Source organism: Notolabrus celidotus, chromosome 11 (assembly GCF_009762535.1).
Source record: "Notolabrus celidotus isolate fNotCel1 chromosome 11, fNotCel1.pri, whole genome shotgun sequence".
Taxonomy (NCBI): domain Eukaryota; kingdom Metazoa; phylum Chordata; class Actinopteri; order Labriformes; family Labridae; genus Notolabrus; species Notolabrus celidotus.
In genome coordinates, this window is record NC_048282.1 from 4,671,821 (window position 1) to 4,695,747 (window position 23,927).

The 23,927-nt window shown below is 42.1% G+C and overlaps 2 protein-coding genes across 3 annotated transcripts in view; both read left to right on the forward strand.

Moving 5' to 3' along the window:
- pard6b (par-6 partitioning defective 6 homolog beta (C. elegans)) overlaps positions 1-15,070 on the forward strand; it is a 37,484-nt gene extending 22,414 nt beyond the window's left edge. Inside the window, exon 3 of the mRNA XM_034695628.1 lies at positions 13,360-15,070. Within this exon, the coding sequence (XP_034551519.1) occupies positions 13,360-14,300 (941 nt within the window). The 3' untranslated portion in view covers positions 14,301-15,070. The remainder of the gene's footprint in view (positions 1-13,359) is intronic.
- Positions 15,071-21,265: 6,195 nt separating this feature from the next.
- arfgef2 (ADP-ribosylation factor guanine nucleotide-exchange factor 2 (brefeldin A-inhibited)) overlaps positions 21,266-23,927 on the forward strand; it is a 42,060-nt gene continuing 39,398 nt past the window's right edge. For both annotated transcript variants that reach the window (XM_034696094.1, XM_034696095.1), the window contains exon 1: positions 21,266-21,607. In XM_034696094.1, the coding sequence (XP_034551985.1) occupies positions 21,433-21,607 (175 nt within the window). In that variant the 5' untranslated portion in view covers positions 21,266-21,432. The remainder of the gene's footprint in view (positions 21,608-23,927) is intronic.

Below are 23,927 nucleotides of genomic sequence, written 5' to 3' on the forward strand. Positions count from 1 at the left end.
GTGACGTAAAGAGGCAGAGTTTGAGACTCCTAGCCAACAGCTATGTGTTCCTGCCTGTCAGTCTAGTCAGTCATGTCCTTATTTGGGCAAAAATTTGTAATCTTAATATCTTCTGAACCGTTGTGTTAGAAAAAATTCAACCCCGAACAGTGTGTGCCGATAGAGAGATTAGCTACGTAGACCCAAGCCGTTTTTTGAACCAGACTGTAAACATGTTTATTTCTGCTGTAAAGATCGTCTTCTTTGAATGGGTGTGTATGTGGTTTGTGGTGTTTCTGCAGCCAGCCTCAAGTGGATTCTCAATGAATTGCAGTTTATAACACTTCCACATGTGCTTTATATTTTGAGACCGGGGGTTGCCGCTTGCTCTATTATAAGGTACTGATCCATCTTATGAAATATTATTACCCGGCTTTCTTACTGATCTTCTGGTTGTGTAAGATGCTTGATTCTGATTGGTCAAAACTCCTTGACAACCCCTTGACGATGGTTATTAGCTTTCACTAATATGAGCAACACCAGAGACAAACTGATCACACGTCATGTCAAATCAATCCACAGAAAAGAGTTCAGACACATTTAGCTTCTTCTTGCTGACACCATAGACCGTAAGGTGAGGTAAAACCGTTAGCTTCCGTTAGCATCATATTGGTAAACAATGTGACTAAACCGTTAGCTTTGGTTAGCATGCTAAATGAGCAGGCTACAGACGTTTTCATCTTGGATCCTGTCCATCAATATGATGAAGGAGCGGAGCAGGTGAGAGAAACTTTAGGTTAGTGATCTCTCCAAAGAAAGTTAAACCATGAGTGGTGGTGATGATAGCAGCAGGGTTCAAAATTGTGACATTAGTTTCTTTTTAAAGGTGTGTGAACCGCAGAGCTCAGAGAAGGAGAGCTGAATGAGGACAGTTTCATGTTCAATCCACCACAACAGGCAGAGAAGAATCCATCACCATGGAACGATCACTGACGAGGAATCACTGGGACTATTTTTAAAAACTGTAAACATAAATCATTTAAATCAATAAAATCATCTTTAATCATGTTTTTAACAACGTGTTTGTATTTTAAGTTAGTAGCCGGGTAATAAGTGGGATGATGTTTGACTTTGCGTCAGGTTCTTGTCTCACCCTGTCAGGATTCTTTTTCCCATAACAACCTGCTAAGCATACATTATCCCTTACTTATTCTACCTTTGTCATTATTATATCCCTCTAAATGCAGACACCTCTGTAACAGTTGTAGCAGCAGCAGCAGTAGTTGGAGTCTGGGTAGTTATGGCATGTCGCTCCGTTCTGATCTTGTTGTGTCACTTGAACACAGTCTCAGGTTTCCCTGACACAGCTCTCAGTGCAAGTACCAGGAAATAATGGATTGTTGGTGTCTCTTCTTGTCGTCAGGGATCATTATGTTACAAGAAAAGCTGAAGGCTTTGTCATCCTGCATCATTGTGATAGTAATGATGCATAACCACGGGAGGAGCTGTTACTAAAGAGGGGGGTGTATCAGTGTCAGAGCAGGAACAAGCAGAAGAGATAAGAGGGGAGGAAGTGAATTAAAGTTTACATTGTGACGGATATCAATGAACTAAATGTGGAGACTCCAACCAGCTAAAGCGGAAGAGGTAGGCACACAGGATTGGCACAGAAAGTCAGTTTGATATGGTGATGAAAAGGACACTGTGCTAGTCTCCTATCTCTCTCATGTGGGCTCGTCCTCGGCTTTCCAAACATTCTGATACTAAGGTTGCATTTCTAGTTTGTTTGAGATCTGGCTGCCTTTATCACCTTCAAATCACGTGGAACCATGAATTATACTTATAAGTTTCGCCCAAATAAGGATGTAGCTGACTAGATTGACAGGCAGGCTCTAGCTGTTAGCTGAAAGGCTTAAGGCCCGCCTCTTTATCACTAGCTCAGACAGCAGTTGGGTTGAGTTCAGCATTATCAATATAGCACCCGCTGACAATCGGCTTCAAAACAGGGCTTCAGAAACAGATGGGTGACGTAACGGAGACTACGTCCATTAATTACACCAGAGATTCCCAACGTGTGGGTTGGGACCTCCTGGGAGGTCGGGAACAAATAGGGGGTTGTGAGATGTCTTCCAGAATGTTTTTTTTTTTAAAGTTATCTAAAAATAGTACATTTTACCCGTCATAGTAAAAAATACCAACAAAAATAGTAGCTCAACTTGAAATAAAACCTTGAAAATATAAAATGTAATGAGTTTTCTGCCTGTCTTTTTGCCAGATGACTCCTAAGTTTAGAGTTAGTGAACAGTTAACTATCAAAAGCATCAGTAGCAGCAGGTTCATTCATAACAGCACAGGAAACACACACACATGCTCATATAGGTAGGGTCATTTTCTGCAGACCAGCTAAATGAAGCCACATTAAAAGTGACATATCACGCTTTTTTCATCAATATATATTGGTCTAAGAGGTCCCCAAAAAATGTCTTTAAAGTTTATCCTCAAAAGAACACTTTGAAATCAGATTTTGGTCTGCCTGAAAAGTCCTTTTCTTCAGTCCTCCTCAGAACACTCTGTTTTCTCTCTGACCACGCCCCCTCCGGAAGTGGATGTGCCTCGGCTCTCTGCGGCACGTTGATCTAATGTTTACATGTTGGCTGAATATACACGGCTGCTCATAGATCGCGTTACTTCAACCCTCTGAATCTGATCCAGAATCTGATCCTGACGGAGAGGCGCCTGTAGCAGGACCTTTCTGAACCATTGGTCACAGATTTAGTGTTTCTTGTTGTTTTATTTATCACTATGTAGACGTGTGTCTTGGTACACAGCTACGAACATGTAGCTATGTGGCTATGCTAACTAGCGCTAGCACTTATCCATGATAAATAAAAATCGTCCACTATATCTTCAAATCTGCAGACGTGGGGAGTAAAACCGACCTCTGCCAGAAAGGCAGCAGGACCTTTCTGAAGGATTGATCACAGATTCTGTGTTTCTTGTTGTTTTATTTGTCAGTATGTCGACGTGTGTCTTGGTACACAGCTACAGCTACAGCTATGAACATGTAGCTATGTAGCTATGCTAATTAGCGCTAGCACTTATCCATGACAAATAAAAATCATCCACTAGATCTTCAAATCTGCAGACGTGGGGAGTAAAACCGACCTTTGTGTTTATTAAGACAGCCTACAACTAGCATGCCTCCCTCCTAAGCTCCTTGTTAGCACACATTTGTGCAGGTAGTGAAAAACGGAGGGGGGATTCAGTATTATTTTATACAGTCTATGGGCTGAACAAGCTCCGAGCTCTGACTCCGTGACAGACCGGATATTGTTGTGACGTAACAAAAACACGGAAGTCTGAAACGGCTCGTTTCACACACATTTACAGAAAGGTGGAGAAATCAGAACAGGGGCAGGATGGATTTTTTTCATTCTCGGGGGGTTTGTAGACATGCCAGGGAAACATATTTCAGGTAGAGAACCATTAAAAAGTCAATTTTGCATGATATGTCACCTTTAAATCACTTTGAGGGACAGTGGGGGGTTGCAAGTCTTTGGCATCTATATTTTGGGGTAGCAGGCTGAAAAGTTTGGGAACCCCTGAATTACACAGTCTACGGTAATTTACTTACTAATGACGACTACCTCACAGCCACATGTAAAAAATGAACTATCCCTTTAAGAAACAGTTACCATCTATCAGTATCTTCTTATCGTAGTGTTAATAAAATCCTGCAAACTCGTACTTATTTATGAATGGTTGACCCAAACTTTAAAGTGCCCTCGCGATAAAAGTAGTAAAAACATTCTGTTTGTGGAACCATGAATTATATGTTAAAAGAGGATTCTTTCCTTGAAATTAATGTTGTCACAGTCTTTCAGTCGTCTTACAATAATGGGAAACCAAGCTCCCTTAAAGGGATAGTTCAGTTATTTTTAGAAGTGGGGTTGTATGAGGTCCCTGTCATCATCATTAGTAAGTATGTTATCCACAGGAGATCTCAGTCAGCTTGGCTCCTTTGTTGAGAAACAGCTGGAGAACAGGAACTATCAGAAGCTAGACTATCAACAGCTGCAGGCCATGTGATTGAGACACTTCTAGGAAAGTCTGACCCAAACACTGATGTCAATGTAAGTGTAAGCTCGAGACAGTTTTCATGCTTTGCTTTGACTTCAGAAGGACTGTTTGTTTTTGCAAACAACACATTGACTTGATACACCTTGACTTTTCTCCAACACACTGATATATTCTTAATTTAGATAATTCTGCATCTCAGTTTGACATTTTAATTTCTTTAAAGTAAAATGTATGGTTTTAACCCTTTTATTAAGGCAGCAGCGTTTGTGATCACAGCTCAGTCTTGACCTTCATCAGATAACACAGTGTAATGTGATAAGGTAAACATATTGAGTGGATGATGGTTTGTGACGTGCAATAAAAAGAACAATGAGAGCAGAAACTGACTAAGAGGGGCCCTTCCATTCAGCTTCTCTGGTTTTGTATGTGAGTCACTGGTATCGTCTGATTCATACAATTCCTGAAATATTTTTTCTTTGCTCTCTTAGTATCGTAGGTATGGACTCAAAGATTACTACAGAAGTTTTTCCCCTCTCTCTTTTGGTCTGTTGAGTCACAATATGTCATCTTAAATGAAGTCTTGTGTTCACTGTCAGAATCAGTCATATTAAGTTTGATTGTATTCTTGTCTCTTTCGTAGCTGGCAGATGTGAACGCTTCAAAATAGGGCTTCAGAATCGAAAGGGTGACGTCATGGATACTACGTCCATTAATTACACTGTCTACGAATATATACTTACTTTTGACAAGTACCTCATACAGCCACACTTTAAAAAACTGAACTATCCCTTTAAGAAACAGGCAGTTTCTTATTATCGTAGTCAGATTAAACTCCTGCACACTCATACTCAGAAGTGCCCTCATAATAAAAGTACTAAAAACATTTATATCATTTTATTTGTGTCATTACTTTCTTATTTTTAGAGCTAATATCAGTATTTTTCAAACTATAGAGGAACATATTTTCAGTCATTCTGTTTGGGGATAACACCAGCATGACATGGGACATGTGTTCACAGAGTATGGTTATGATTATGAGAATATTTCTTTAAATATTTCTCATACTGAGTGAGTGGGTTCAGTAGCTGTGTGCTCTGTGTGCCTTCACATTAACATAAACTCTCTACAGCCAGAGTGAGATCATCAGGCATCCAGGGTGTGTAAAGAGTGGAGCACTGGGGAAGATGAAGTGGTTTCCTCTCCTTAGGCACAGTTGTCTTAGTCCCCTTTGATGGCAGGATAGAGCTGCATTAGTGTATGTGTGTGAGTGTGAGTGTGTGTGTGTGTGTGTGTGTGTGAGTGTGAGTGTGTGTGTGTGTGTGTGTGTGTGTGTGTGTGTGTGTGTGTGTGTGTGTGTGTGTGTGTGTGTGTGTGTGTGTGTTACATACTACACAGAGGAATGACCAAGCATCACTGCGTGTGTCCTCACTTGTGACGGTGTGTGTTGGGTTGTCATTTTCTCCTCCATTGCTCCACTTCCTGTCCCTCCTCACTGACTCTATTCAAAGTGTGGGAAGTCAAAGCAGCTCCTGCATATTTGGAATACCTGTCCTGTGCAGTGCCATGATGAGTGCAGAGCCCAGGATTACGTTCTGATTCAAGGAGGTTTGTGAATTCTGCTTTAGTAAGCCCCTCCCACACTGCAGGTGTATCTTCAAACATCCTGCACTGCCCTCGCTGCATCTTTTAACCCCCCCCCCCCCCCCCTCTGCCTGATGGAGGCACTTTTTCATACACTGAGTTCACCCTCGAGCTGCTCTTTTTATTGTTGTGATCACATCTCACCGACTGCCCTGATTCCACTCCCCTTGTTCCCCTCTACTCCGGCTGATTGGCCGACATCCAACAAACACTAAAACTCCACTCCCCTGTCATTTACATTCCAGTGAGAACTGTCCCGTTATTACGCACACACATATAATTAAGTATAGGACTGCTGTGGCTCAGTGGGTAGAGTGGGTCTTCTTTCAATCGGAAGGTTGGCAGTTTGATCCCATCTCCTGCAGTCACATGCTGAAGTGTCCTTGGGCAAGGCACTGAACCCCAAACTGCTCCCTCTGTTGTTCAGTGGTGTGTGAATGTGTATGAATGAGATTATCTAACACTGATGTTCTCTTACTATAGCAGCCTCTACCATCAGAGAGTGAGTGTGGTGTGAATGGTCGATATGCATGTCATCCCCCACCCTCTACTCCCCACATTAACCTTCTCTCCTCAGCTGTCCTAAATAATGAAGAGAAAAAGGCCCAAAATAGTAACCTAAAAAAAATGTGTAGTGGTGGCAGATGATCAAAGGTACCTTGAAAGTAATGGACTCCATGATTAAGCAGAATGCCATCCACTTGTGAAATGCTATAGAGCGTATCATCAGCAGTGTTGGACAGTAACAAAGTACATGTTTTGAGTATCTGTACTTTACTTGAGTATTATTTTTTGGGGAACTTATTACTTTTACTCCATTTAAAGACAAATATCATCCTTTTGACTCCTCTACATTTCTATCAGTGCTCTAGTTACTCTCTACTTTATCTTTGAAGTCAGCTGATGAATCTTCTTTTCTGAAATCAGATCCCAAAGACTGTAAACTGTTGGTGGTCTTGTGTTTGGTTTGTCTCAGTGGTGTAGCCGTACCTGGGTTGAGCGTAGATCAAACGTTCTTCAGATCAGTCGTTCATTTAGTCGTGGTGATGATGGCTATGACTAAGAAGGATGATGATTCTCTACCTGAGCACCACGGCCATATTTTAAACCCACGTTTGAGGTTTTGAAATAAAGAATGATTGTTTGTATTGTTGTAAATCTCTGATCTGTTTACCACACAAACTTCATCACAGCCTCCAAAACATCAGCATCTAACCTGAGAAAGCATGTGGAGGTCTGGAGCTGACACACTGCTTTGATTCCAGATGAACATTGTAAACTTGTCTGTGCTTGTAGTAACTTAGTTTATATTTCATGGTAGACTTTTTAGATATGAAATCATGTTTTCTAGAGAAACAGAACGGAGCAGAATGTTCACCCATGCATTCTTGACTGACCTCATGCTTTGTGAAAATATGTTTAGAGATATTTTTAAAAGCAAGTACTCCAGGACTTTAACTCAAGTCAGAATCTGACTGAACAACTTTCACTTGTATTGGAGTAATGTTTGACCAGGAGGATCTATACTCTAGCTTAAGTGATCAAGACGTGGACTTTGTCCACCACTGATCATAGGGGAGTAATTAGGGCTGACGATACAAAGCATTTAGAGCTAACTTAATCTAATCCGTACTTGTTAAATTAAATCATAGAATTAGTACCTCTAAGCTTGTATCTGATCAACGTCTTACGGCCAAATTCCACCAGATCCGTGTCCAGTCCGTCTCCGATCCGTCACAGCACCTGATCTGATAGGTTTCTATTCCAGTCAATGTGTTAACTTCCACTGGATCCACTCCGTTGTGTTCCGTCTGTCTCTGATCCAGCAGGTCAGAGCCCTCCAGATCAGAGACACAAGACTTCTATTTTTGCCGGATGCAGGAGCACGATGCATCAATCTCAACAGAGCAGATGGAGCGGGACAGGAAGTCAGGCACCAAAACAAAATGAAAACATCCGGTTAATTTTCAGAATAAAACACTCTGTGTTATCACCAGATCGTATTTCACTTAACTACAACAACAAACCAAAGTCATGATGAGCGGAGCCAGGCCTGGAGTCAACAGGTCAGAGGTTTTCAGAGGACCAGAAAGACAACATGGATGAGGAGAGGAGGAGGAGAATCCTTGATTCAGTAATTACTGCGGGAAAACCTCGGTCACATGACTCCAGCTGTCCGGAGGTCCTGCTCCGTGCTGCCGTCTGAAAACTCAACCGCTGGGTGTTGACGGATGAGAGAGTACGGAGCAGGACCGCAGCGGATCGTAGACGGACCAGACACAGATCTGGTGGAAGTCCCGTGTCACTCTATCAGTGGATCAGACTTTGTTTTCATAGCACTCTTCATACGAGTTAAGAAGTCTTCCTTATTCTTTCTATTCAGTGCCATTCAAAGGTCATTAAGCCGTCTCTTCAGCAGACAAATACAGCACTTTGTTATATAATTAATAAAACATTTTATTGATAAAGTGCTTTTGAAAATACTCCACACTCTGAATATAAATATAAATATATATAACTTAGCATGGCGCCTCAGCTGTAACATTTCATCTAATAGTGTTCTACTTCCCTTCATGAAAGCAGAAACAAAGAAGGTAATTTTCCTTACACAAAGAGGAACTGTGTGTGTGTGTGTGTGTGTGTGTGTGTGTGTGTGTTTGATACCATGCATCGCCTATAGGTCTTTGCAACCAATTAGACTGAGAGCTTTGCTTCAGCGCTCTAATGAGCTATAATGTAGCTATGCTTTTTTCAGGGTATTGGGTTTCTCAGCGCTGCACTTCATTAGAGATCAGGCATCACCAGTAACCAGGAATAAACCCTATCCATGCATGTGCACTGCTCAGTGTGTGTGTGTCTTAATTAGCGTCCTGCTTGTGTGTGCTTCTATGTTTCCATGTGTGGGTGCAGCCTGCGTACAAACCCAGCGGTAAGGAAGTTGCATGCATAAACAATTTGAAGCATCTCTCGCCGTGTGTTTGTGCCTGAGAGTGGCCCTGAGGGAGCGTCCTGTCCTGTGCTCGCTCCCCAACTACAACTCTATTGTTAGCTTCATCTCTTTCCTTGGCTGGAGATGGAGGGATGGCGGAGATGAAAAGGAGTCGTGATAAAGAAGACAGAAAAGAGATGTGGAGCATGGACTCTGTGTTTGCATGACTGCGCTATGAGAATGTCCTTGTGTCATATACGGAGGAGGGAGGTGTGTTTGTGTGTGTTGGTGCTTTTTAACATCCACCTTCATGCTGGTTTGCATAATGCTCCTCTTTATGACAGCGATAGGAAAAACAGTTTAAACAGGAAGAGAGCTCAGTAATGACACTAATACTCATTATTCTGACCTCATACATTCTTATGAAGCTGTATTTGCTTTTACTTACACTACCAGTCAAAAGTTTGGAAACACCTTCTCATTCAAGGGTTTGTATTTATTCTAATTATTGTTAACACTGTAGATTAATACTGAAGACATCCAAACTATGAAAGAACATATATGGAATTATTTTATTAAAGCTGGGGTTGGTAGTCAGATTTAGATCCACAAAATGATCTTTATGTCCCGATGGTAATCAATACATAATGTGTTCTTAAAAAAGAGGTAAAAAAAGCTGCTATCTACAGCTGGAGTAAACCTGGGAAAACACCAACCAATCCCTGCCATCAGGAGCCAAATGATGAAACCAATCAAATCCCGTTCTGCCCGCCTCCTGCAAAGCGTGTTTGTTTGTGTTTTTAACTTTCACTATGAGAATGTTTTGGTGTTTTCTTACCGCTGAGTGAGACATGAGTTGACATAGTGCAAAACACAAACAATGTGCTGAGGACCGGTTTGGAATCAGTCACCATCATATGCTCATGAATCAGCGGCGCTCGTGCATGTGAGCGGGGGCGTCATGGGAGGGGTTAGACGGAGTCCTGAGGAAATGCTACATTCAAATTCATGCTAGTTTTCTGTGACTACCAACCAAGCGGCAATCTCCGGTCTTAAAATATGAAGCCCATGCGGAAGTGTTATAAACTGCAATTCATCGAGAATCCACTAGAGGCTGGCTGCAGAAACACCAGAAACCACATACACACCCATTCAAAGAAGACGATCTTTACAGCAGAAATAAACATGTTTACAGCCTGGATCAAAAACGGCTTGGCTCTACGTAGCTAATTTCTCTATCGGCACACACTGTATGGGGGGTGAATTTTTTCTAACCTAACAGTTCAGAAGATATTGAGATTACAAGTTTTTCCCAAATAAGGACATGACTGACTTGACTCCCAGATGGGAACACATAGCTGTTGGCTAGGAGGCTCAAACTCCGCCTCTTTACGTCACACTATGCCTGTCCGCAGATGATTGGCTTTAAAACAGCGCTCAGGGACAGATGGGTGACGTCCATTATTTATACAGTCGATGGTACCAACCCTAGCTCTAACAAAAAAATTGTTAAACAAAGCAGAATCTGTTTTATATTTTAGATTCTGTAAAGTAGCCCCCTTTTTCCTTCATGACAGCTTTGCACACTCTTGGTATTCTCTCAGTCTGCTTCATGAAGTGGTCTCCTGGAATGGTTTCTAATTAACATGAGCCTTGTCAAGAGTTCATTTGTAGAATGACTTGCCTTCTTAATGTGTTTGAGACCATCAGTTGTGTTGTTCAGAGGTAGGGTTAGTACACAATGGATAGCCCTATTTGACTCCTGTTGTAATCCTGATTATGGCAAAACCAGATTATTTCATAGTTTTGATGTCTTCAGTATTAATCTACAATGTTGAAAATAATTAAAATAAATAAAAACCATTGAATCAGAAGGTGTGTTCAAATGTTTGACTGGTAGTGTATGTGAAGATAAGCAGAGTGAAGATATAGTAAGTGTGCGTACATTACACTCATGCCTCATGGGAACTGAAACGCGAGACTCTCGCTCTTTCTCGGGACAGATGATCCTTTGTTTTGGTTTTAGAGATGGAGAGGGGAGTGGTGGGGCGCGTACCTGAACCTGAGAACTGGAATCTTTGTCAACCACCTGAATTGATATTTCCCTGGACTACACGCACGCACGCACGCACGCACGCACGCACGCACGCACGCACGCACGCACGCACACGCACACGCACACGCACACGCACACACGCACACATACACACTGAAAGAGACAAACACACAGAGGGGAGGAGTATTCAGGTCGAGATATTCAGTTTATTTATAGAGCCTTTCATCTAAAAACAGAGTTTACAGAGCGCTGTAAAAAAGAGGGATATTGAAGAAGTGAAAAGTTCAAGACAGCTGAAAGAAAGATGTATAAAAATAACAACAGAAATATAAAAAAAGAGTGTTCATGGAGCAGGGGAGTGAGAAGAAAAGAATCAGACATGTTAATGTTTAGCTGCTCGTGTTATGCAGGTTAACTATTAAAGAGCCAAGGTCCAGTTTCTCCCTCTCTTACCGGGTTAGTCTGGAGTTAATATCAGCCATATTGGGTTAAAGTCTACAGTCATGATGTTTCACACTTACTCTTAAAGGAGAGCATAAAAGAGGGCGGGTTTTCTTAGCGCCCAGCTGACTCATGCAGGTGAAATGTGACTTCTCAGTTCAAATGTGATCTTTTATCCTCTATTACAACGCTCAATGAAACACACTCAGTAGCTTTGATGAACTAGAAACAAAATGAAACAGCCAGGCCTGACAAAAAATCTGTGTCCAACAGATCCTGAAATTATTATTATGAGTCATATTTTTTAATCCACATCATGTTCCAGGAAGAGACGGAGAGAATCCAGGAAGTGACTGAGCCAGGTGGGGACGGAGTCTGGCACATAACACCGTGTAAAACCTGCTCTGATAACTTGAGCAGAACAAGTAGTTTCCCTGTTCTCTGCCGTGTTTAGGTAATGATCAACGAAAAAATATCATAGTCACTTAGTGAAGTGAAAGAATGATCCTTATCATCATTGTTAAAACACCCTTTGAACATCCGTCACTCTTTCAGGCAAACCAGGTCAACGGCAAAATAAGACGCCTGATGGCATTTTTCGACCGCAGGAACTTTACCCCTGAACTACATGCGTTTCGACCGGTGTACCCAGGGTCTAAATTTAGTTCAGGGGTAGATAATCTCCCCCCTAAAAAAACCCTGCTAGGGGGGTAGTACTTTTCAAAGGTCCCAGGACTTTCAGGGGGCAGGGCCTGCAATGCTGAACATGTCTGATTGGTAGATTAACTGCAGTGTTTTTATTCCTCCCGCCGTCCACACTATCATCACACACATCTGTGATTCACTTGATTTCTCTTTCTTTCATTAGTTTTTATTTGTTCTATCTTTTTTGTATGTGTGTGTACTTTTCAAAAGAAGAAGCTGTGATTCTCTTGATTTAGCAGCTTGTAACAGTAGTCTTCTCTCAGCCCACCGTGAATGCGTCTCTCCCGGTGTTCCGGTTTTAAAAGTGACCCTGTAAACTGGAGACCTTCAGCTGAACGTGTCAGTGTTTGTGGACTTTACACAGCTGTTGAAACACAGAGGGAGTTCCTGGGAATGCAAACTAGTTTAGTTTATATTAAGATTTCTAAATATCCTTATCAGATATTTAATGATCGTCTACAGACGTTTATGAGGGATGCATCCGGCTGAAAGTCTCCAGTTAACAGGGTCGCTGTTTAAACCAAAACACCAGCCGATCTCTGCCACAGCTTTTTGAGTTCAAAAGGATTTTAAAGCCGTGTTGAAACGTCTTTGCTACTCGCGCTTATCTCCTCTCACGTGTTGATTCAGTGAATCCATCTGTGATGAAATATAGCACCATCTAAAACAGCGCCAGCTGAGTCTCTTCATGCTAACAGGCTATCTGTTGTGTTGCTCATAATGATACCTGCCTGTCTGTCTGCTTCTATGGTGTCATCTGTGATGAATGGCATTCCTCTTTGTTTTACTGCCCTCTACTGGTCTGGTGGTGTAGTGCATTTACTTTTTTTTCTCCATACGTCACTGGCCTGATTTGCACAATCTACCCGGGACTTCAGCCCACGGTGGGAACGCAGACAACAATGGGGGCACAGGAACCTTTTAGTTCTGGGTTAAATAGTTCTGGGGGCTAAAAGACCCGGAACTCTTGGTCGTTAGCACCTTATGACCAACAGATATAAAGTCAGGCCTGCTACAGGAGGAAACACTCAGGAAACCCAAGAAACAAATCTAAGACTGAAATCGAGAACTCTTCATTCTCTCTCTTAAGAGCTCAGTACATCCTCTCTGCCCTCCATCCTAAACGCACCTCATCCCCTCACACAGAGACGTGCAGCAGGCAGCCACGGAGGGCTGATAACAGGCTGGTAGTCTGACTCCCAGCTCCCTCGGCCGGCGTGGCTTTTTGCATCAGTTTGCCTTGAAGGGGGTTCTGGGGATCGATGTGTTGCGTGTGTTCTGCACAGATCCCCTGCAGGGCCGCCTCAGGCTGAGAGCGGCTCCTTTACTCAGAATAATTCAGTCTTCTGAAACGACGTGATGCAACAGGATGTCATCCTGAATTACAGCTTCATGTGTAATAGGCCTCGAGTGATGTTAATGGAAGGCTTATCAGCTTTTGTTAACGCATGTCCTCTTTGTTTCTCTCTCTCCTTCCTCTTTTGTCCTCTCTTCCTCTTCTCTCCTTTCCTCTTTTTGTTTTTTGCAGAGGAGGCTGATTACTCCACGTTTGGTACCGACTCACTGACCAGGAAGAAGAACACTGTGCTTTCTGCAGTTCTTCTCCGGCCTGACGCAGCCAGAAAAAAAGCCCCGGTGATCATCAGCCTCCCTCGGGACTTCCGCCCCGTCTCCTCCATCATCGACGTGGACATCCTGCCTGAGACGCACCGACGTGTCCGCCTCTACAAGCACGGACAGGAAAAACCGTTGGGCTTCTACATCCGGGATGGCTCCAGCGTGCGGGTGACTCCACAGGGCCTGGAGAAGGTCCCAGGGATCTTCATCTCTCGCATGGTTCCCGGGGGGCTGGCCGAGAGCACGGGTCTCCTGGCGGTCAATGATGAGGTACTGGAGGTGAACGGTATTGAGGTGGCTGGGAAGTCTCTGGACCAAGTGACTGACATGATGATCGCTAACAGCCACAACCTCATCATCACCGTCAAGCCCGCCAACCAGCGGAACAATGTTGTTCGCGGTGGAGGAGGAGGAGGCACCGCATCCGGGAGCTCAGGACGCTCCTCAGACAGCGGCGCCAGCTACTACGGCTACTCGCAGGGTGGGGTCGGCGCGGCCGCCTCCATGCCGACGCACATCATCCAGAACTTTCCTGTTGGAGATTTGGACAGCGATGAAGACGACGAAGATTTGGTGATCGACGCGAGAGGAGAAGCCGAGCCCATCAGACGAGCCGCCTCCAATTACAGTATGCCGTCGCTGCCTCGCTACGAGCCCCACCTAAACCTCCGCACCGCCGCCGCCAGCTCCGCCTCCACCTCCACGCTCTCCATCAACGCCAACGGCACCTTGCCAGCCAGCGGCAGCAGCGGATCACTCAGCAACACCAACGCCGCTTCCAGCACGCCCTCGCCAGAGAGAGCAACGGACAGGCGGAGTCTGGAAGAGGACGGCACTGTAATAACTCTATAGACTGGACTTTCACACGAAACACTGGGAACCACTTCAACACTGCTACACACACTCGAGGGAGTCCGAACATAAGACAAGGGAACATCCTGCACCGTCAAACAACTGAGAAGCACAATGAACAGTGTACATGTTTAATCTCTACATTGAGCTTGTAGTTTTAAACATGTTGACATGTGAACCGCTGCACCCGAAGCCAATGACCACATGTGTGCCATAGTGGGGAAGCCCTGTGAGTCTACAGGCACGAAAACATCAGCAGAAGAAGTGTAGACACCCTCAGAGGCTCTTACTTTGCAGACTGGTGTTAAGTCGAGCTTCCACTAGAGGGCAGTGATCAGAAACAACATCCTCCACATTTCTCTGCAGCTGAACCCAGACATCCTATGAACGGGTTAATCTGCTCTCCATGACACTATCTCACTGAAACATTTCAGCTCTTACATTTAACGACAATCTGTGGTTTGTTTTTGGCCTTGCCCTCGCCCCTGCACCATACTGTGACCACCTTCCTACCCTAAGTGGACCACAGCGTGTGGTTGGTTGCACAGTTGCGGTACTTTCCACCCGATGCAGTGCCACAACAACCGACCAAGTGCTGAGATACGCAATAATGTTAGTATTTTTAAGGGAGGGCCCGCCTAAGAAACAAGTTCGGGTCCATTATTTTAGCTTGGATGCTTTTAAAGCTGCTGTTGGTAGTCACAGAGTAAACATCTTCTCAGAGAAGAGGGACTTCGAATGTCAACACTACCCCTCCCAACCAGATTTCCTCTTAGCCCCCAAACACAGATCGGTGTGTGCAGTCATGATAGTGCCGGACTCATAACCAATCGGAGGACGTAGTAGGGGCCGCCCCTTAACCAATCAGGACAGAGGATTGGAGATTAGCAATGATTGGTCTGTCATAACGGGAATGAGGGGAATAATAACATTGCTTGATACAGGCAATGGAAAACACAGAGATTTAGCAATAGTCTCATATTACTTCACTTACTGATGAGTACAGATGGGTATTATGACCTTTTCTCCAAACCCAGCAAAAAGAAGTAACCTTTTTTACACCATTCCTACCAACAGCAGCTTTAACCGAGTGTCAGCCTATCCCGCTCTTTTACCTGTGGTAATGAACGACTGACTTGTAGTGAACGAAGAACCATTTCCATCATTATTGGGAGCAATTGAACTCTTCCACCACGAGGCCTGCATTTGATGTTATGTGAATATGTTTCTGTTTGTCTGTCTTCGTTTCAACACTTTCACACACAGGTGACCACACTGCCAGTCAAAAGTTTGGACACACCTTCTTATTCAATGTTTTTTATTTATTTTAATTATTTTCAACATTGTAGATTAATACTGAAGACATCAAAACTATGAAATAATCTGGTTTTACCATAATCTGGATTACAGCAGTAGTCAAATAGGGCTATCCATTGTGTACTAACCCTACCTCTGAACAACACAACTGATGGTCTCAAACACATTAAGAAGGCAAGTCATTCTACAAATGAACTCTTGACAAGGCTCATATTCATTAGAAACCATTCCAGGAGACCACTTCATGAAGCAGACTGAGAGAATACCAAGAGTGTGCAAAGCTGTCATGAAGGAAAAAGGGGGCTACTTTACAGAATCTAAAATATAAAACAGATTCTGCTTTGTTTAACACTTTGTTGTTCATTCAATAATTCCATATATGTTCTTTCATAGTTTTGATGTCTTCAGTATTAATCTACAATGTTTACAATCATTACAATAAATACAAACCCTTGAATGAGAAGGTGTTTCCAAACTTTTGACTGGTAGTTATCCAACAAATGAAAAGTTGCAACTCATTTCAGGAGATTAAATCACATTAGAGTCAGCCTCCCTTTCATGTTGCACTCACTTCTTCTTTCCATAGCAAGGGCTATCTCCTGCTGCATGCGTTCAAACGACAAAATGTGAATGTCTTTTAATTTTCATCCTCTCAATTCTCGCTGGACTGTGACTCCACATGCCACATCTCATGTCAGTTACGTACATCATACTCATCTGTTGTTCTCTCTCTGACGTGTCCATATCAACAGTTTTCTGTCAAGTATCTCTGCAACATCTCTCTTTTTGCATTTTCATCCTCATTGAATTCCAATAACAACAAACTGGGAGAATGTAAAACAGCTGGACTGAAACACTATTAGCATACAGAACCACAGAGGTGAGGATTGTAAAGGGTCAGTACGCACATTGATACTGGAGAAATTGCTTGTGTGTCAACATTCAGGTCATCGGAATGAGTAATATTTAAACAAACACACATGTAGGAACAAATGAATTCATTAACTGTATTTGATTAAGGTGAGGCCTGTCTGACTCAGCTCCGGTCTGTTAGAAGCATTCCTGTTGTTGTTCTTATTAAGGACCCAGTGAGGCTGTGATGCTTGTTTTAATGATGAGGCCGGACTTTTTAAAACACTGGGATTATATTATTTAGATATTTTTTAAAAGATCAACTTGGTCTATTTAAAAAAAACAACTTTAAAGGCCTGTGTCCACTAACACTATTTTATCGTTCATGCGCTGGCAGCACAACCTTAAATTCAGATTGCTTCTCACTGGCACTCACCTCAGCTCACTTTTGATTGGTCCATTAGGGAGAAGTGACATTGACATGCATGGCGGTGTTGTAAAGACACAAAACATAAAACAGCCGATGCCGCTGGTATGTGCACTGAGGACACTGATACGCCTTTTTGACCTGCTTCCAGTTCCGGGCTGGTGCTTGCGCTGGTTCCGAACTGGTTCAACTTGCAACTTGTTAAAAACTGCAGTTCATCAAGTGTCCACTTGAGGCTGGCTCAGGAAGTACCGGAAACCACATACACACCAATTCAAAAAGGACGATCTTTACAGCAGAAATAAACAAGTTTACAGTCTGGTTCAAAAAACAAGTGTAGTCTGGATAGATCATTGCTCTATCGGCACACACTGTACAGGGTGAATATTTCATAACGCAGCAGTTTCGAAGATATTAAGATTACAATTTTCCATCATGAGAGGCACAGCTGACTTGATTGACAGGCGGGAACACTGTAGCTGTTGGCGAGGAGGCTCAAAGCCCGCCTCTGTACCTCACACTAGCTCAACAGAAGTTAGGTTGAGTTCAGCATTTCCAATATGGTTGCCTCTGACGATTGGCTTCAAAACAGCACTTCAGAAACAGATGGGTGATGTCACGGAGACTACATCCATTATTTATACAGTCTATGTTCTAGACCAGCAAAGAGTTGGTGCTGCTCTGGAACCTGTTTTCCTGGCCGGGAGCCGGTTCTCTCACAGTCCAAACACTAAAAACTGGTTCTCCATTGAGCACCGTCTCCGAACCAGCCCTGAATCTGCCTCAGTGGAAAAGGGGTATGAATGCTGAAAACGCTGAACTGAATTGGCTCCGTGCAGAAAATAAGCGCTGCTGAATTGTGAATGAACACAGGCCCTTAAACTCTGACGCCCTTCGATTTTACTTCTGGCTGTACTGAATCAACTGACTTGTCTTACAGAGCTTTTAAGAGTCGATCTGAATCTACCGACTGATGCTCCTTGGCGCTGCTTTAAATCCTGTTTGTGATCACCTTTAAGGAGGAAATTGCTCAGAGAGGTGTATTCTATAAAAATACTGTATTTCATGCTACATGTGTAAGGAACTCTCTGTCTGCCTGTCTTGGTACACTGGATCGTTGTGGGATCTGACACAGTAATGACTGGTACTCTAAACGGACGACTTTTAGAAATTAATGTTAATTTATTTACTTGATTTCTAATTTTAACCACAGGACACTGGGATTGTAACCACAGCGACTTTGTTATTTATTCTCTAATCATGTGTCTACATATTTTCCTTCTGTGTACACATTGTATGACTTTATTTTTTATAACAGATATACTTTGTTTATTCATGATTGTTTTTGGTAGATGATGCTGAATAGGAGATGATTTCAGGAGCTGATTTTATTGACAACATGAGAATCAGTTCAGACTTTTTTTTTTTTTTTATACATACTGTGAATTAATCAATATGAAATCGATATGTTTTATGGGAGGGCAACAGTTGTATTAGCACGACCTGGACACAGGCTGCGTTCTGCTTCGTGTTCAGGTTTTTTTTTTTAAGTGATGAGCAATGATTTCTGTTTGCCGGATAAATCTTAGAGTATAGATTTGTAATGAAGATTGTCAGTATTTTCATATCAATGCTATATATGATGTACATTTTTATCACATTTAATGAAATGTGTTTCAACTGGAGATGTATGAGTGAATTGTTGTACACCTGTTGATTGGAGGATCTGGATAAAATAAACTAATATGTAGCAATCTGTATTGTTTGTGGTCTGTTATTACGAAAGAAATACTTCTACACTTTGTTTCTTTTTATACATTTTTATTTTATTTTACTCTTTTAAAAACATTATTTAATTCTCATGTTTTATGTGCTGAAATCTTATCGTCTTGGATGTTACAGAAGTCCTGAGGACATGATTCATATTTTACTTTCTCCGTTTTCTCAAGGAAACAAGTTCATTTTGTCGAGATCTGGAGAAAACAAAATCTGTTATCTCGAGATCTGGACTTATTTTTCTGGTGATAAATGAACTTGTTATTTAAAATGTATTTAATCATAACCTTTTAGGGCTTGTGTAGTTTATTCAGTTTTCTGGTCTTATTTTTCTCGTTATCTCAAGCTTGTTATCTTGAGATAACAAGAAAAAGAAGTTGTGATCTTGAGAAATCAAGTGAAATTAACTGGTTATCACGAGAAAATAGAGAGAATATAAAGTATTTAATCATGTCCTTTTAGGGCTTCCGTAGGATGTAGAGTCTTGGTTGTGATTATTTCTGCTGTAACTGATATTTTCTACAAAGTATTAACCCTCCTGTTGTGTTTGTTTCTCTGGAACAGCAATAATGTTCCTGGGTCAATTTGACCCGGGGCATATTCAATTATCCAAAAAAACCCAATACACACTTTTTAAATCTAGTTTTTAACTCCATTACTAACCACTTAAACCAAGATTTGGTCCATTGGTGTTCTTTAATTCTCACAGATCATGGTTCAAAGAGGATAACTCAGTCGATCTTCATTCAAATTCATGTTAAAACTTTTTTAATGTACATTGGAAAGCCCTAAATATAAATACAATAGTTTTACATGATATAGATTTTTGTTAATTTTATTTTACAACTTTAATTTTTTTTTTTTATGAAGTGATGTTGATAAATTAACATGACTCCTCTTCTGCCACATGCTGCCCAGATTTTTATGCTGCATTTAGCTGGTTTGGAGGCATATATTGCCTAAAATAGACTTTGAGAAGGGTCAATTTGACCCACAACATAACAGAAGGGTTAAAAGAAATTCTGCACATATCTATTTCTTACAGAAACGCCTAAAAGGACATGATTAGATACATCATATTTTCTCTGTTTTCTAGAGATAACAAGTTAATTATATCGTTACCTCGAGATCTTGACTTCTTTTTCTTGTGATAATGGGATCATTTATCTTCTTTTATTCAGAGAACAAAGCTAATTTTTTGTGTATTGATCTTCAACCTGTAAGAAAAATGTCTCGGGGAAAAAAATGTCTTTTTACTCTTTACTGAGGCAACATGTTCTAAACAATGTTTGTGTAAAAAACAAAAACAAAAACAAAAAATTAAAGAAACTGATAACAGGCCTTTCCTATCACCTGAAGTTACCTGGTTACTACATGTATAAATATGCTGCTTTTATGTTTAGTACAGAAGCCCTTAAAGTACATGATTACAGCATTTCTCAGTTGTTACACACTAAACCCTATTGTCTGAACCAAAATTCTTAGCGGCCTGAACCCATGTATTGAATCAGTCACTCTTTTGGCAAAACCATGAGCACTTTTTGTTAGACACAACTTGCAAACACATTCTCACTAACTAAAACACATGTTGCACTGAGATGCACTTGTGTTGAATAATGGTAAGCACGAGTAGCAAGAGTTAAACACATTTGAAGCACAACCACTCAAAATTGATCACACGTGGCTAATGATGTGAGGAAACCAATATAAGCCTGGATCCGGAATGCCAGGTTTTTTTCCCCTGTTGCCTGGCCAGGGAGAATGTGGCCTGTGATGTGGGTGAAGTCCTGTGGCCTGACCCAGTACGTAGACCTGATGCTGTGGCTGAATGATCGTAGATACTGTAAGCACTTCAGTTTGATTTTGTGGATTACACTGTAATGTGCTTCCCATTTATATGTGTGTTTACTTTATTTTGACTGTATTTGGGTGCTACATTCATTGAGCCTACTGTGAACAGTAAACATTATTTCTGCAGCTTCATGTCCTGAGCATTGTGTTTTCAGTTTTTGGTGTAGTGTGTAATGACTGCTCAGTATTGTATTTAATTTTGATTGACTCGGGGTATGATCTGACAACATTGTTTGCTTTTGCAAGAAGAGTCAGAGGTTTGGTGAATGTAGTTTGAAAATTGGGGTTTGTGCTTATAGTGTTGAGAAAAGTGAGGTGGATGTCAATAAATGTGTTTTTCTCAGTTTTCTGGTCTTATTTCTTGTTATCTTGAGAGAATAAAGTGAATTTAATCATGTCCTTCTACGGCTTCCGTAGGATGTAGAGTCGTGTGATTATTTCTGCTGTAACTGATATTTTCTACAAAGGATTAAAGAAGTACTGCATGTATCTGTTCCTCAGGTACAGTACATAGCAATGGTTTTAGTGGTTTTTAGGCGCCATCTGCTGGATGTTTGTGACACTGTATATTATTTAAGGGCGCTTTAATTATTAAATTGATGTAAATATTTTTATTGTGTATTTTATTTAACTTGTTACCATAAAATACGAGGATTTGACTTTAGGACTCCCTTCAGGACTCACCTGTGCCCCCCTGTGAGCTGATCTGTTGATGGTCAACACCCAGCCAGCTGAGCGTCACGTGACGTGATGACGTGTAACCAGCATGGCGGCGCTGAACTGAGGCTGACTCTCTAACCGGACTGTCACCGAGAGCCTGGCTTTCCTTAGCTTCCCCCGTCACCTGCCTGTTAGCAGGGCCAGGCCGAGGATGACGGCCTGAGAGAGGAGCGACACCCAGACCGAGAGATGCAGCAGAGACCACAGAGGCCCCCCCAAACACAGCTGAACCTGCAGTCCAAGGCGGAGAACACCAGAACCAAGAGCATGTTTCTGTCCAGGGCGCTGGAGAAGATCCTGTCCGACAAGGAGGTGAAGAGGAGCCAGCACAACCAGCTCAGGAAGGCCTGTCAGGTGGCGCTCGGTAGGTGGATTTGTTTGGTACAGGAGGAAGAAGAGGCTTTTAGTTAGTGTTACATTAAACAGTGAAGTCGAGTCTGGCCTTTTTAAGAGACTACAGTCTGCTAGCTAGCGTTAGCGTTAGCATGTGATGGCCGTTGTCGTGTGTTTGTCTCTTCACAGGTGTTACAGGTAGAGTTTGTTTATTGTGTGTGAACACAACCTCCACCTGGTGTGTTAGCTTTATAATGTGAACATAATGTCCTCACAACTCTGTCAGAACAGGCAGGTAAACACGCGCACAGGTAGCTGTCTTTAGCTAGGTTAGCTAGCCAAACAGACCAATCCCTGTGCTGTACGTAGCATTGTCAGACAGCCAGACCAGAGACAGACCAGAGCCAGACCTACTCTGTCACCAAGCCAGACCAGAGCAAGATCGGCACTGTCACCCAGACAGACCAGACCTGCTCTGCACCCAGACAGACCAGAGCCAGACCGGCACTGTCACTTCAGAGCCAGGCAGCCCAGAACTTCTCTGTGGTCCTGCTCTGTGGTCCTGCTCTGTGGTCCTGCTCTATGGTCCTGCTCTATGGTCATGCTCTGCACCCAGACACACAAGCCACCTAACTCCAGGATGCTCTGACGTCCCTGCTTTCCATTCAGCACCATCACAGATAGTGTTACACACAAACACACACCAGGTTGATCACTTCATTGTGGTATCATCAGTGGTGGACAGTAACAGAGTAAATGAACTTGAGTACTGTACTTAAGTACATGTTTTGAGTATCTGTACTTTACATGAGTATTATTTTTAGAGGAAACTTATTACTTTTACTACATTTAGAAGACAAATATACTTTTTAATCCACCACATTACTATCAATGTTCTAGTAACTCACTACTTTTGTTTTGAAGTCAGCTCATGATTGTTCTTCTCTTTCTGAAATCTGATCCTAAGACAGTAAACTGTGTTTGTGTAGTTCTGTTTGTCTCAGTGGTTTAGTCGTACCTGTATATCGTGCGTCTCCACAGTTTGAACGTGGAGCAAACAAGGAGCAGATTTCACTCAGATCAGGCAGTTCATGTAGAGGTGGTAATGATGGCTATAATTCTCCACCTGAGCTCCCATGGTCATATCTTCAGCTCGTGTTAGAGGTTTTTGAAATGAAGAATGATACGTATAGTTTGAAATGTTCTCCCTGTTTCCCACTCTGCTCAAACAAACAAACATTCACTGTCCAACCTGAGAGAGCGTGTTGAGCTATGTAACGTTTGTTTCATTCCAGATTAACATTTCAAACTAAGGTGTCTGTGCTTGGAGTAACTTAGTGTCTGTTTTTATTCCATGGTATACTTTTTAGAGATTTTAAGTAATGGTTTCTAAATAAACATGATGTAACAGAATGTACTCCTATGTATTCTTGACTGCCATCATGCTTTGTGAAAGAACAATGTTTAGAGATATTTTAAGAAGTACTTTAATACTTCAGTATTTTAAAAGCAAGTACTCCAGGACTTTAACTCATCATAATCTGACTGAACAACTTTCACTTGTATTGGAGTAATATTTGAACAGGAGGATCTATACTTTGACTTCCGTAATGAAGCTGTGTACTTTGTCCACCACTGGGTATTATGATGCTTATATTTCTGCTTCAGCTTGCCCTGCCCATTTACACACACCTGTTTGTCATGCTGTTATTGAACACCTGAATGAAATGTCACACTTTACCTTGTTTACATTAGGCGTGTGATCCTCAGGCACTATCACAAACATGTGGCTTTAATATGAAGGTGTTTAGGATACCTCACCTCTCTTAGTTCTGATACAGGTGCTTCAGGTACCGCTCTAAAGGAATAAATGTCACTGTGTGAAGTGGCCAAACAAGTTGCTGTGTGTTTGAACAGCTCTGTCCCCGTCTGTCAGCGACACTCTCTCATTATTCATGACACTGATAGAACACAACACTCCCTTTTCACCCCTCACGACACTAATCTGCACTACTTTATGTGCGTCTGTAGGGAGTTTGAGAGACACCATACGGCTGAATATCTAAGATGTTATGCTGTGGATTGTAGACCTTATCATCTGTAGCCTCCGTGATTAATCAGGCATGCTGTGGAGAGAAACCAGTTGTTGAGCACCGCAGAGAAACAAACTAAGCTGACATTTTTGATCTGACACATTATCATCCCTACAGCTGCGATTGTGACATTTCTGGTGAATGTTGCACAAGTTGATTTCCTCTGTAATTTCCTCTTATTCGGCCGCTTTGTTAAAGACAAGCTCAGTTGTATTTTCTTCAATGGTGCATGTGAATGTGGAGGTTTTGGTCGGTCAC